A 15,261-nucleotide genomic window follows, 5' to 3' on the forward strand; every position below is an offset into this window, starting at 1 on the left:
TTTACCTCAGGATTCTCCCTTCTTGAACTCAGCCCCAGAACATTCTACTGTGATCTTAACGCAGGTTGGATTTGACCACCTTGTTTGTTTTGCTCTCTGGGCACAGTCTTACGATCCGTAGCTCTGTGTCCCAGCATCTCGTACTTGGCCGTTCCTGACAAAATCTTGCCAATTAAAAAAATTCTTTACTCTCTATGCAAATTTGCTTCCTTAATCGTGTTTACTTTTTCAACTTCATCTTATTGAGAGATTGTAGCCTGTTTGAAGGACTCTCCCAACCCTAGGATAGAGTCCACCAAAATAAGAAAATTGGTAGTTTGAAATCATTATTTTACTGCCTTTAGAATAGTTGAGAAATACTTTACCCAATTCTAAAATTTTATTCCAAGAAGGATCTGGAACGAATTAGATTTAATGGATTGGTTGGAATGCTGCAGACAGTTGAAGGTTTCAGAATATTTCAGATGGTAGGATGTGGGGAAATGGCCGCCTCCAAACCCTCTGTCCCTGCCCTAGACCATGGAGTCTGGAAGTAGAAACTTCACGGCCACCTGCTTCTGCCCCCAGGCTTGTAGAAGACAGAGAAATGAAGTGGAACTATCATGGGAGGAACAGAAAACCAGAGACCACAGCCTTTTCATTGGAGTTGGGAGTGAAAGCCGGGGTGACAGTGACACTCCCAAGTGCCACCCCTCATGCTTGCTTGAGCTGCACTCCGCAAGTGTCTGTGCACCTCAGTCAAGCTTTTCCTGAAGCCCATCATCTCCCCGGGCTTCTTTCTACTCCCACGCTCAGACGTTTGAACAGTGTCAGAAAGCAGGCTGAGTGGGTCCCCGCGCAGGCTAACATGAGGCAAGCACTTACAGATAAAAACCTCACGCCCTTCTGAATGTGTCCTCCCTGCCCGCAACCCTAATTTAGTTGTCGATGCTCTGTACTTGGGTAACAAATGAGTGGGATGTGGGTGAGATCTTGTGCCCACTTTCTCCTAAGACAGTCACAGGTCTTAGGAGAACACGGACATGGTGGTGGCTTTCCAACGTGGTCAGTGTCTCCTCTTCAAACCTTGTGGACATTCGGGTAACTCATGGGATAACCAAACAGTACACTTCCTGTTAGAGCTGAACCCGGTCAGGCCTACTTGCACTTGGAGGCTGAAGTGAGGAGAGTGCATTTGGAAGGCATACTTAATTTATAGGTGGGTTGTATTTCAGAAGGTTTTCAGCCTTGAATGTTTGGCACTCAGAATACCTTCGTCTTTAGAAATGATGTTTTAAATGGTGATTCAGTTCTCGGGCCAGCCCACAAGAAAATCTACTTTATCCACAGTATGGCTTTGATGCATACAACTAAGTATTTGCAATAAAAAATAAAGCCAGGGCAGTTGCTATGTGAGTAATTTTTAAAAATAGGAAAAAAATGGTTGTGTTAAGTACATTACATTAAATGCTGATAGACTTAATTAGAGTGAAGCCTTGTGGAGATTCTGCGGAGGATATCTGGGGAATTTCAAAGGTTTTAGAGTTGGGGGCATTGGCTCCTTAAAGTGGGTGGCCTAGAAAATGTTTCAGAGGAAATCCGATGGTTTCCAATTCATAAGCCAATCTCCTGAGAACTTGTGAGAGTTGGAAAGAGTCAGTGAAGGAGAGAGCTATTTTCTGTGGTAAGTGGATAAAAGTGAAAATATACATGGGAGAAGCGGACTAAAAAATTGTTTGTGAACACAAGAGGAAGGGATTTTTTGTGAAAGGAAATCAACTGAATGGCTGAAGAGGAAAACATGGTGGGGAACTCTGGAAATCCTCTGGAAGAAATTTCAGGAAGTTGAGGTGGTGGTTCCTCCTCTGATAGGTCCATGGTTGGGACATTTTGGTGGCTGATCCAGTGGAGACTGGAGCATCCTCAGAAAAGACTGGTAGATGCAGAGGTTTTAGAGACACTCACCACCTATCCCTCTACTCATAAAGAAATTGTAGAACCACATAGTAAGGAATTGTACATTCGTCCACCCATAGGTAAGATTTAATACTGTGGTTTGATTCTGCCTATGTGAATGTATTTCTGTGGTTTGATCCTGCCCATGTGAATATATTTCTGTGGTTTGATCCTGCCTATACGAATATATGTCTGTGGTTTGACCCTGCCTATGCGAATATATTTCTGTGGTTTGACCCTACCTCTGCGAATATATTTCTGTGGTTTGACCCTGCCTATGCGAATATATTTCTGTGGTTTGATCCTGCCTGTGCAAATATATCTCTGTGGTTTGATTCTGCCTATGCGAATACATTTCTGTCTCCTTTTTCCTTATACCATATCCACCCCCTCTCTGCTCCCCAGTTAAAGAACTAAGTTTCTATAAAAATTAGATAGTTTAAAATAAAACTATCTATACTCCAATTAAAAAAAAAACCCTGGCAATTAGCTTTGATGCAAGAATCTGAAATCGATATGAGATTTAAAAGTTTACCTGGCCTATTCTTTTGACAACAACAAGATATAATAAATAATTTGCTAATTTCCAATTCATATTTAAGACAAAGAATAGACTGTTTAGCTTTGCATTATCCAGAAAGAAAGAAATTGCCAAGTAAATTAATAGTGACTTCACCAAGAAACTATTTAATATCTTAAGAGGAAAGTAATTTCCAAGTACTCTCAACTGTTTATAGCTACTCATATAAAAATTGATTATCAAGTTTTAAAATCTATTTATTGATAAAAGCTCATTTAGACTCTTTGGGTCATACTTGTTAAATACAGGTAAAAGTACTTTGAGAACCTGAAAGTAGTAACCTTTCAAGTTTTCCATGAATTCAGAATTTCAAGAATTCACAACTTGTTATACTTAGTTATTTTAGCATGCTCTTACTTTCTATTGTAATCAAATCTTATATTCAGTTTCTACAGATGGAGTTTTATAAAATAAGCATAACTGAGTTGCATTTTAAAAAGTACTAGCCTCAGAAAGATTTTTAATCAAAGTCTATACTTTAAGAAATAACTGGCTAGCAGGGAATGCAGGTAATGGGGACATACTCCCACCCAGTTTGCACGAATCTGCCAATGTTTAAGGCTAGTTATCTATTGGTACCATTACAGCCAGTGTAAACGTTTGTTAAATTGCAACAAAGAAAAAAATAACTCACCACCAACACACTGCACCAAGTTACATAATATATACAAATATATAGAAATAGTGTCAGATACACACTAAGCATTAAACTCAAAGAGAGTTAGAAACCTTCTGCATAATCATGTGCTCCAAGAATCTCAGGACTGAAATAGGGTCTCAGGTAACTGCAGAACAAGAGATGTGAACGTTTTCATTACTTAGATGTTATCTATTAACATTTAAAGATACTATTTTCTAATAAGCTACTGTCCTTGAAGATGTTAAAATTATCTCAGTGAAGAACAAAGAGAGAGGAAATGGGGTGGGGCGGGGGAAGGATGCCAAGGAGGAAGTATTTTAAATAATTTTGTGGAATACAAGTGGCCTTATTTATTAGTTCCCCATGAAGAATGAGGCTTGTTGCCCCACAAATCCGTGAATACTGGACCTCCTTTCAATCTTCCTCTCTTTGAATAAAAGGCATGTTGGGTTGAAGAAGAAATCCTTTCATAATGTCAGTGCCCCAGTGCCACTGGTTGAGAACAGAGGCGGACCTGCGTTCCGGATGATTGAATTAGTATTTCCCAAAGCCCGCCCTCTGCTCATCGTGTCCCTGCCGGTACTAGAGAGTGTTAATGAAGTTCTCTTTTGAGGACATCTCATTAACAAGGGATTTTTTTTTTTTTCCATTCAAATGTGACATTTTCAAGGGCTTACACTCATTAATTTCTTTCCTTCCCAGAAGGAACCCAAAGCCAGATTTGGGTTTTAATCTGGACAGAATCAGCTCTGTGGATGCTTGAGGTCCTGGGTAGTGCAAGTGTGACTCACAGACCAGCAGATGGTGATGGGGTTGGGGGTCTGCAGAGAGGCAGAATCTCAGACCCCCTCCAGACCCTGTGTCTTACAGAGACCTCCAGGTGATTCGGATGTGCTTAGAGTTTGAGAAGCCCTGACCTAGGTGCCTAGGGGGTTCTCAGGGCATTAAGATGGCCTTTGGCAAATTATCGCATCTCACTACTTGCTATTGGCAACATCTGGAAAAGCCCATTTTGGCAAAGACCCTTATGTTTTTTGGCAATATACCAAAAAAGACTTTATAAATAGCATTTTGTACAAATTCTCCAAAACATGACATGGGGTCTATTTCTGATTTGGCTTTAGTCATGCTGCTAGTCAAACCATATGTAAGAGGTAATATCGAAAGAGGCTAAATGAATGACAGATTACCATGAGCAATAAAACCAGGTGAAACTGAAGTTTTCTGGGAGTGATATTTTAAGTTAGATCTGGTATTTTACCTATAACAGTAAAAGCAAAGATCTGATCAGTTATCACTGAAGTAACATAATTACTTTGCTTTTTATTTTTAGTAAGCCACTGTTTGTATTTTCTCCTTACCATGAAAAATAGAGCCAAGCTGCTGGTTAGACAAGGCTTCTTACCTTTATATCCTGTGGGTTGATATCAGGATTTGTTTGACATCGCAGAGGTCCCAGAGTTTGAATATGAAAAATGTAGAGGAGAAATTCGTCCCGGGCAGAGAAGGGCCAGCCCACCTCCAGGAGGGTATCACTGATGGTGCTTGGTCCAATATTGTGCAGCTACAAGCAAGGAGCACATCATGGAATGGTTAGCACAAGGCAGCAAGATGAAATCAAACTCCATAGACTCTGGACCTCTTCTAAAGAAGCCTTTATTTTGGCTTTAAGTCAAAGGCAAAATATGGACTTTGACCATGAAAACAGGAAGACAGAGTCTCTATAAGCAAGAGGAGTTCTGAAAGCAAAAGATGAGCTGATGCTGAGAGAAGACGATTCAATCTGTGAAGCTCTAAGGGTAGAGTTCCTTTGCAAAGACCAGATTCACCATGTCTGATAATTGTGCAGTTTACCTTACATTTGCATTAATCTAATCACAGTGCTGGGAATGCCATTTTAATTATCTGCTTTCTAAACTTGGTTATTCTTTCTTTACATCGAAATCGGCCCCTTTCCTGACTACTGATTTGTCAATTGCAACCATATGCGATGCACTTTCTCTCACCCTCTGGAAAAATGGCTATCCATCAAATACCAGAGATGGTCCGGGCTCACCACAGTTCACTTCAAGTGTGCATTTCAAAGCTGAGCCCCTTCTGTTTTAATCAACGAATCTCAAGGAAAGAAATGCCACAGTGCATAAGGAGATGAACATTTCGAACACAAGAATCCTATACTTGCAGGACACAAAACATTAAGTGGATTTAAATTTACTGTGGTTTTCAAAAATTCACTTCAAAGTTAGCTGGGACCTTTTGTCTTTTTTTTTTTCACAGTTCTGACAGCTGTAATGATCCAGAAAACAATTTATTATTGGTTTTGCTTATTAGGTGGCGTGTTTAATTCACATTATCAAAGCAACATGGCATCCTGTGATAAAAGTATATTTTGAGACAAGAGATTAGCCTGTAAGAAATGTTCAACGATTACTTTTGGCACTACTGGTTATTACCCTAAAATTTTATGATCCATTTTGCTCAGATTAGAAACAGGGCTGCCCTGAGAATGATTGAGTTTGAATGTTTTCAGACTTTAAAATTTCACCATTCTTAAGGAGAAACTAGTGCACACAAGGTTTAATAAATTATTTGACAATAATTTTTCTTCCAGCTAGGTTCTTAATCTGAATGGCCTTGGGGACTGTGTTATCCTTTTGTTATCAAGAGAGCTTAAGCCAAAGCTTTGATCCAGCTTTGGACAGGGCTTCTGATTCTGGACCACAGGTTGGGCAGATGGCAGGCTTTCATGTTGACACTGCACAGGAGCTGATGCTTCTTCCCCATATATGTAAACAGCTCATCAGTTTTGAAATGGCTTTATTGTTATCCTTAGAGAATGCTATTCACGTCCCTTGTAGCTTGAGATGAAAGTCACAGAATTATTGGGTCAGCGGCATGCATGACACAAGAAAGGGATAGGGAGCATTGACCAAGAAGGAACCTCAAACAGAAAATGGCTTGTAACATCATTTTCACCAGATTTCCATTCCTGGCCCCTTGAAGATGAACAGGAAAAACTGTTCTCCACTGATAGCATTTACTTTATTTAAAGAAAAAAAAAGAACAACTATTAAACTAACCCTTTACTATATCTTGGTTTCTAACTATAAAAAAATTTAAATGTTTCATATAATGTGTTCACAAAGCTCTTCCCTATAAACAGTTTAACACTTGAAGTGGGATCAGATCATCAGGGCTTTATCAGGAGCTCGTGGTTTGCTTCTGAAAAATCAGTGGACTATTTTAAATCTCAGAATAAGGTACATGTCTGATTGGGGTTAGTCGAACGAACAGTAAAATTATTCTTACCTATCTACCATCCGCCCACATTATATATGCATTTTGGGGGGTACAATTGTGAATAATCCATACAGTTTTCTCTGTCTGGTAACTTCTGGTTGGTGACCCTTTCGTTGAAGAGGTGGGTGGGTTTTAAAAATAGCTGAAAATGTAGGAAGAAGTGAAGGTCTAGGGAGCTAGTCATTTTTAGAAGTAGGCTGTCCAAACATTAAAAGAGAGGAAATAAAGAGCATTTAAAAATGAACAGGAGCAAGATAAAATGTTTCTCACTGTATAATGGCTCTCGCCACTAAAAAGCAAGTGACGGTAGAGTGGTTACTTAACAGGACACTCCCAGCACCCACTGCAATATGAGAGCAAATGAGGACAAATCTAGGCAGGATATAAACAGCTCCGACCTCAGATTGGTGTCTTTTATTATTACTAAAGAGCGTAAGGACAAACCCTGAACGCAATTTCAACAGAGACAACGGCTACCTCATAAATATGTTCCACCAATGGTCCAACTCCCTCCTCCTTGCGGGGCTTCTCTTCCGGTTCCCAGTTACGAATGGGCAGAACGATCTGCGGAGGGTGGGATACCCTGAAACATGGAATGTGACGTCAATGGCTGGTGTTGGCACATGTAAAGAACGCTTCACTTGTGTGGAGTACATTAACAGTGGCGGCAAAGAGTGACTGTCAGTTTATTTGAATAGATATTTCCCGCAAGGAAAAAAGTAGTGAAAGTTTTGTTCAGCAAAATCACTAATAGGTAAGGGTCTGAAACATCTCTTAATTAACTGGTCTCTAGCTCAGATTGACTATTTTATAGCATCTCCTCTCTTGGGCACTAGGGGGCAGAGCAGAGAGCATGCCTGAGCTGAGATGGATAATTTCACATATACATACGTAAATACATACATCTATCTATAGATCCTGTGTTAAGTGTGTGTGTGCGTCCGCGTGCACGCGCGTGTGTGTACAGGATCTATAATCCATGTTTTATGCCATAGCAAGAAATGGGACATTTTTGTGGATAAAAATCTAGACTTCTGTGTGGTGTGTTAAATGTCCAGTTGTGACGAAATACCGTTTCTAGTTAAATACTTCAGAGTGGAAAAGTGGCCACTTGTATATTTCTCCTTCTTAGATTTCTCTGGCTTTCCATGAACGCAGGCATACCTCTCACAAGGCCAGGCCCAGAGCCAAAATAAAGCCTGATCAAGTTCTAGAGTTATTTTATAGATAACTGAAAGCGTGAGACAGAGTGAGAGAATGTGAGAGTTACATGGTAGAATCATGTAAGTAGGATATCAACTTGTTACATAGGTATTTTTGCCTGCTACTTACACCTAGAAAGGGAGCACGTGGCATCATTCCATATTAAAAATTGATTGCAAACTAAATTGTTATTGTTATATAATCTTAAGAAGGATAATTCCCCCCAAACAATGCTTTCTAGCAGTTTTTAGGTGAAAGGTATCTTTAAAAGAATTCTCAGACCTTCAGCTAACTTCAGCAGAAAACATCTCTTGGCAATCCGAAGTCTTAAATGCCCTTTTAAGAGTACCCAGTAATTAGCACAGCCTTTAGCAACTTCAGATGTTATCTTTTGGGTAATGTCTTTCTAAAGCAGAAAGCAAAATGCATTGGGTTAAATTCTGACCCTAGGGCAAATAATTTAATTTCTGTGTGTCTCTATTTCCTCATCTGGAAAATTTTGATAAAACCCTGGGTTGTACACTACAAATGATTGGAAAACATGTCAAATACTTTTGGTCAAAGTCAATTTGGCTTCATTCTCTCCTTGGGGTGGTTGGGAGACGTCCATTTTTTTAAACTGACAACCCACAGAAATGTTTCTAAATTGTAAAGCCCTTTGCATTCATCCTACATGTACCACTAGTAATTAAAAAGTGCAGAGCACGGCCTTCTGGACTGACGCTTTACCGTTTTCTACGTGTAGATCAGTTTGTGATTATGCCACGCTCCCCTTTCTGACTTGATTTGATTAAACCACGTTTGGATCAGTCATAGGGGACGTGGTGAGGAGAAGAGAAGATGGCAGGGTGATTTCATCAGAGGGATGCCCAGAGAGCTTGGGCTTCCATTCCCAAAGGATCTTGACAACCTCACCACCCAAAGCTTTACTTTGCTCTCAGTTTAGCCACAGAGAGTTGGTTCCATGCTCTACATCCGTTGTGAGGCTCTAGGGAAACTTTATTTATTTTGGTATAGAGAAGAAAAAAAATACAGAATAGAAGCTGAGCCCGTTTTCTCTGAAAATGTTTATTCCTATGGTCATCAATCCTGTAGCACTGGTCATAAATTTCCTAGGACCAGAGAGTCCTAAATTTAGACCTTGGCAGGTACTGTGGAGACAATGTGCTCAAACTTCCTCATTTTATACATGAAAATAAAACTGATGACCAAAAATGTAGGGGGTTGGTTGCACGTGAAGACGAGGGCTCAGGTTTACTAAGCACTATTCGCTCTATTTCCAATTTACAGTGCTCTATAGGGGCCATTAGGTTGCGGTGGTTTTAGTAAACACAACTTAAAGAAACTTCCTGGCCCATTTGTGTAGCAAAATAAAATAGAAATCTATAAAGAAATACACAGTCTATCACAGGGCATGGGAAAAATTCAAAAAGTATGGTTCATAAAAATCAGTTATATATCCTCTAAGATCTTTTCAAATCTAGGTAAACCACAGACAAAGAATGGCTCCCTAAATATTCCCAACTATATAAGTGAAATGTTTATTGTCTTCAAAGTTATTAAGAAAGAAGATAGTGAGTGAGGAAGAAAAAAAGAGAATGTGAAGAACTAATAAGCCTAAGAGGTACAGCCAGTGTAGTAACCTAACAACCGGTTACTGAATGGTCTTCACATTCTTAGACAGAGCGTTATTCCACGGAGACCCTCGAGACCCTCGAGTTACTCAGTGGTAACACTGGACATGACGAGGGGATTTAAGGGGAAGCAAGGAGTTCGGTTTTTTACAAGTTAAAGTCTATATGTTATCAGGGAGTTCAAATCTAATGATTTGGTTGTGTGGTGTGAGCCCTATTTGCATAATCCCATTTCCAATCCCTATTAGTCCCAAATAGCAAAGACTATCATTTATTGTATAGAACAATAATGTGTAGGTTGGCTATAGCTGCTATAGACAGTATCTATGTAAATCATGGTTATCCATGATTGCAGTCTCTCTTAACACAAACCTACTCAGTCCTGATTATTTTGCCAAGGATACAGTTTTATTTTTATTTTGTTAAGAATTTTTTTTATTGAAGTATAGTTGATTTACAATGTTGTGTTAGTTTCTGGTGCACAGCAAAGTGACTCAGTTACACATATATGTGTGTGTGTGTGTATATATATATATACTTTTTCATACTCTTTTCCATTACAGTTTATATTGAATATAGTTCTGTGTGCTATGCAGTAGGACCTTGTTGTTTATCGAGGACACAATTTTATTACTGTTTGTGAGCTCAATACTATGTGTGCTGCCTCTTGTAGCCAAATTTACTTCTCTGCAGGTGTGTGCTAAATTAATCCTTTGTACCAACAAATGACGTGTAAATCTGCTTAAAGACAGTGTTGACATTATCTGGCTTTGAAACAAATGGGACAATTTGCAATACTTTATTTTTCCCCATTCAAAGAAATAAATCCATTTGAGTTTATTTTTAAAATTATAAAAACAACAGTAAATTTTAGAAAAGAATTATTAGCTAAAATATGTTGGAATAAACACCGTTGGCCAAGAAGAGAATTAGATTTTCTTGAAGACGGAACATGGAAGGTTTTCAACGCACTAGCTGTTTTCTCTTTGAAGAATTAAACATTGGAACAAATATTTTTGCTGAGTACTTGGAGGAAAGAGCTTTACTTTGCAAAATGGTTAAAAAAAACCCTTTATCTTAGAGAATAAACTGTGGAAAATTGTTGGATATTAATCTAGCAATGAAAATAACTGCACCTACATGAGAAACCCAATTTTAATGACCTGTTTTGATCATTGGTAAAACAAATAGAAAGTTTCCTTCTTTTTTTACTTAGAAACACTGGTGTCATAAGTGACGGCAGAAATATAATTAAAAATATTAATCTTTTAAAATGGATATGTGAGAATAAATACAGTTAAATTAAGCACTTAGATGACTTGGACTAAAATTTATTTTGGAATTAAGAAACAGTTTCAGTTTATTTTTGGTAAGCAAAACAAAGATAAGCTAAGCTTAAAGAAAGAGACAAAATTTCATATACACTAGTTGTAAATTTTAAAAAGATATCAAAATAAGATAGTAAAAATAAGATAGTAAATTTTAAAAAGATATCAAAATAAGATGGTAAAAAAATAATGCTTGTATTTTCTTCTCTGATTTTTTTATATAGTGTTTTTCTCATCAAGAGGGACAGCAGAATTAAATTAGAAATGCACAAAAGTGAAACATCTAGATTAGCTCCAAATATCTCTAAATCAAACAAGTCACTTCCTATGAGTCAGCTCATGAGTTAAAGAAGAAATTACAAAGCAAACTGGGAGACATTTTGAGCTGAGTTATTATAATGAAAACCCAACATTATGCTGCTAAAATAATATTACAGGGAAATTTATAGCACTAAATGCTTATGTAAGAAAAGAGGAAAGTCTCTAATTCTACATAGAGGAACTAGAATAAGAGAAAATCCAACCCAAAATGAACAGAAGGAAAAAAATAATAATGACAAAAGTAGAAACCGATGGAATAGAAAACAAAAACAAAAGTCAAACAAACAAACAAATGAAAAGGAAAAAAAAGAAAGAAAAATCAATGAAACAAAAACTGGTTCTTTGAAAAGGTCACTGAACACTAGCCAGATTGACTAAGGAAAATTAAAGGGAATAGAAGTTACAAGTTGCCAATATCAGGAATGATGAGGGGAAACCACTAGAGGTCCTACAGACGTTGAAAGGAAAATGAGAGAAAATTATGCCAAAACATGTAACAACTTAGATGATCTTGAAAGACAGACTACCAAACCCCATTCAAGTAGAAATAGATAATATGAATAGCCTTATATCTAAGAATGCAATGGAATTGTTAAAAACCTTCCTACAAAAACAAAAAGCACCCCCCCCCAAAAAAAACCCCCAAACTGCAGGCTCAGATGACTTCACTAGTGAATTGTACCATATATTTAAGTTAGAAATAATACTAATTCTACACAAACTCTTCCAGAAAATAGAGAAGATGGGTGAATACTTCCATCTAATTTTAAGGAGCTAGCATCCTCCTGACACCAAAATGAGAACAAAATTGTAAGAAAAGAAAACTACAGATCAATATTTCCCATCATGTATGCAAAAGTCACTACCAAAATTTTAGGAAATTGAATCCCACAATATATAAAAAGGCTAATCATCATGACTAAGTGTGCTTCTTGCCCAGAATGCAATTTTGGTTTAAAATTCAGAAACAAAAATTAACCGAGTCGCCACTTCAATGGGCAAAAAGGGGAAATCATTTAATCCTCTTCATAGACACAGTAAACACATTTGACAAAACTGAATGAATACACATTCGTGTCAGAAATTGTTAAGAAAACTAGGAAAAAGGGAACATTCTCAACTTAATAAAGGCATCTATAAAAACGCTGCAGCTAACATCAGACTTAATGGTAAAAGACTGAATGTTTTCTCCTTAAGATCAAGCTGGGGTCTATCAACGAGGCAAGGCTTTACCTTTTACTTTTACCCCTTCTATTCAGTCTCGCACTGGCAGTCGTAGTCTATGCAGTAAGAAAGAAAAAGAAAAAGAAATAAAAGGCAAAACTAGGCAGTAAACAGTTTAACCTTGCCTTCAAAGAGGTCTGGCCTTTGCCCTCAGCTTCTGAGAGGTAACCTCTATGCTCTCAAAATTTTATGCTCGAGAGGAAGGAGTATCTTTGGTTTTTGGGGGTGGGAGTGGCTCACACCAGAAAGACCAACAGAGTGATTCAGGATGGAGTGTTTGGTCACATCATCTCAGTCATCCTGGAGACTGAGATCAATTAAGTGGTCAATCAATCAATCATACCTATGTTATGGAACGCACCCTCCACCCCCGCCAACCCCCCCCCCCCCACCAAACCCACGACTGAACACTGAGGCTTGAGTGAGCTTCCCTGGTAGCAGCATACTGTTACACATCAGTACTAGGAAAGTAATCCATCCCGCCTCTGCAGAAGAGAATAATGGGAGCCCTGTGTCTGGTTCTTCCCCAGACTCCAATTTATGCACTTTTGCCCCTGGCTGATTGTAATCTGTATCTTCTCCCTGTGATAAATTGTACCCATGAGTATAACAGCTTTCAGAGTTTGGTGTGTCCTTCTAAGTGAATTATTGAACCTGTGGGTGGATGGGAACCACCCAAATCTGTAGTTTGTGTCAGAAGTGAGAGTGATCTCTTGCAGGGACTGTTCCCCGTAGCTTTGTAGCTGGTTAAACTTTTGAGCGTACAGATTAGAAAGAAAGAAGTAAAACTGTCTTTATTCGCAGATGACATGATAATTTTGTAGAAAATCATCACACAAAATGCTACTAAATTGGTAAGGGGGTTTACCAAGATCTCAGGATACAGACTGCATTTCAGGACTTGTATATGCATACATGTAGCTCCATGAAACAGTAGGAGGCACAGAAATAGACTCTCACAGGTGAACAACTGATATTTCAACAAAGGTGCCAAGTAATTCAATGGGGAAAGAATAGTCTTTTGAACAAATGGCACAGAAACAAGTGGATATTCACATGCGAAAATGAACCTTGGCCCTTACCTCACACCAGATACAAAAATTACCTTAAAACTAATCATAGACCAAAGTGTAAAACTATGAAACTTGTAGAAGAAAACATAGGAGAAAATCTTGTGACTCCAGATAAAGCAAAGATTTAGACAGGACACAAAGACCACAAACTATAAAATATTTAGAAGTTGGATTTCACCAACATTAAAAACGTTTGCTCTTTGAACATCACTGTTAAGAAAATAACAAGCCAAACCATAAACTGGGAGAGAATATTTTCAGGACACTTATCTGATAAATGATTTTGTATCCAGAGTGTGTAAGGAACTTTTACAACTTGATACTAGGACAGACAGCTCAGTAATAAATGGATAAAAATTTTAAGAGACACTTTACCAAAAAAGGGATACGGATGGCGAATAAGCAGTGAAAAGATGCTCAGTATCACTAGCCATGAGAAAATGCTAATTAAAACCTCAGTGAGATACTTCTCACTGACACACTTACCAAAATGGCTAAAAACAAATAAACAAATCGCAGGCACATGCTGGCAACCACACTGCTCAGCTGGGACTCCCATGCTTTGCTGGTGGGAATGCAAAATGGAAATGGTACAGCCCCTTTGAAAAAGAGCTCAGCAGTTTCTTATAAAGCTAAACATACACTTGCCATACGACTCAGTAACTCCATTTGTGAAAACAAATGTCCCAACAAAGACCTGTGTGTGAATTCCTGTAGCAGACTTATTATTAATAGCCCCAAACGGGAAATAACCCAATGTTCACCAACTTGTGAATGGATGAATTATGCATGGGACGTCCATACACTGGAATACCTCTCAGCAATTAAAAAAACAAAAAAACCCCACAAAACCCAAAATACTGATACATGTAAGAACATGGCTTTTTTTCAAATGCATTATGCTAAGTGAAAGAAGCCAGATTCTAAAGGTTACATTCTGTATGAGTATATTTATATGATTTTCTGGAAACAGAGCGACAGAAAATAGATCAAGGTTGCCAGAGCGTGGGAGTGAGGGTAGGATTGACTACGAGGCACATGAAGAAACTATGTGGGGTTTTGGAACTGTTTTGTAGTGAATGTTCTTGTGGTGTCATAACTCTTCAAACTGGATACCTAAAAAACAGTCAGTTTTACTTTATATGATTTATCCCTCAATAGACTTGACTTACAAACAAAACCCAAACCCTGTGAAAAGACATTTGCAATATGCGTGACTGATAAAGGATTAGTGTCTCAACTCTAGAATATGAAAGGATTCTTATGAACTAATAAGAAAAATTCAAGTCACTTAGTAGAAATAGGTGCAAAAGAACGAGCAGAAATTTCCCCAAATAGGATGAATAAAAAATTAACAAACACATAAAACTGCTTAATCTCATTTAGGAATCAAGGAACAGCCAATTAAACCTTCAGTTGGATATTATTTCCTATCCATCAGATTGGCTCAAAATGAAAGACTAGACCATTTTGAAAGTTAGTTAATAATGTGGAGCAATGGAAACTTCCATCCACTTCTTGTGGGGCTGTAATTTGGTAGAACTATTTTGGAAAACAGTTTGGTATTATTTAGTAAAGTTAAATAGTGTATACTTCCTGATCCTGAAATTCCACCTCTAAGCACATAATACCCTTCTGACATTCTGCCACGTGTGTAGCAGGAGATAGTATAAGAAAGCTTGTAAAAAAGAAAAAATACAACCCCCAGTATTCATCAAAAGTAGAATAGATACATAAGTTACTTTATAGCTTTACAATGTTATATTCTTCCACAATTCAAATAAATGAGCTATAGGCACAGGCATTAAAGTGAACGAATGTCAAAAACATTCATCTGCATGAAAAGAAACCACAGAAGTACACACAAAATTTGTGTAGACAAGGTTCAAAAGCCTCTCTCTCATAGGCTGTAGAGCATGATCATTTATAAACATGTAGCTGGAGACAAGTTGCCTGTATTTACATCCTAGCTCCCCAGTTCCTAGCTGTGTAGCCTTCAACACCTTGCACCACAATTTTCTCA

The 15,261-nt window shown here is 38.0% G+C and overlaps 1 protein-coding gene across 5 annotated transcripts in view; it reads right to left on the reverse strand.

Annotated features, from left to right (window-relative positions):
* Nucleotides 1–15,261, reverse strand: part of ITGA8 (integrin subunit alpha 8) — a 179,736-nt gene that overhangs the window by 40,742 nt on the left and 123,733 nt on the right. For 4 of the 5 annotated variants that reach the window (XM_073801692.1, XM_073801693.1, XM_033852478.2 and 1 more), the window contains 2 exons: nucleotides 6,933–7,038; nucleotides 4,561–4,719 (listed from right to left, as the gene is read on the reverse strand). In XM_073801692.1, the coding sequence (XP_073657793.1) occupies nucleotides 4,561–4,719; nucleotides 6,933–7,038 (265 nt within the window). The remainder of the gene's footprint in view (nucleotides 1–4,560; nucleotides 4,720–6,932; nucleotides 7,039–15,261) is intronic. The other variant, XM_033852479.2, reaches the window with a different exon arrangement.

Source organism: Tursiops truncatus, chromosome 2 (genome assembly GCF_011762595.2).
Source record: "Tursiops truncatus isolate mTurTru1 chromosome 2, mTurTru1.mat.Y, whole genome shotgun sequence".
In the NCBI taxonomy this organism is placed as follows: Eukaryota; Metazoa; Chordata; class Mammalia; order Artiodactyla; family Delphinidae; genus Tursiops; species Tursiops truncatus.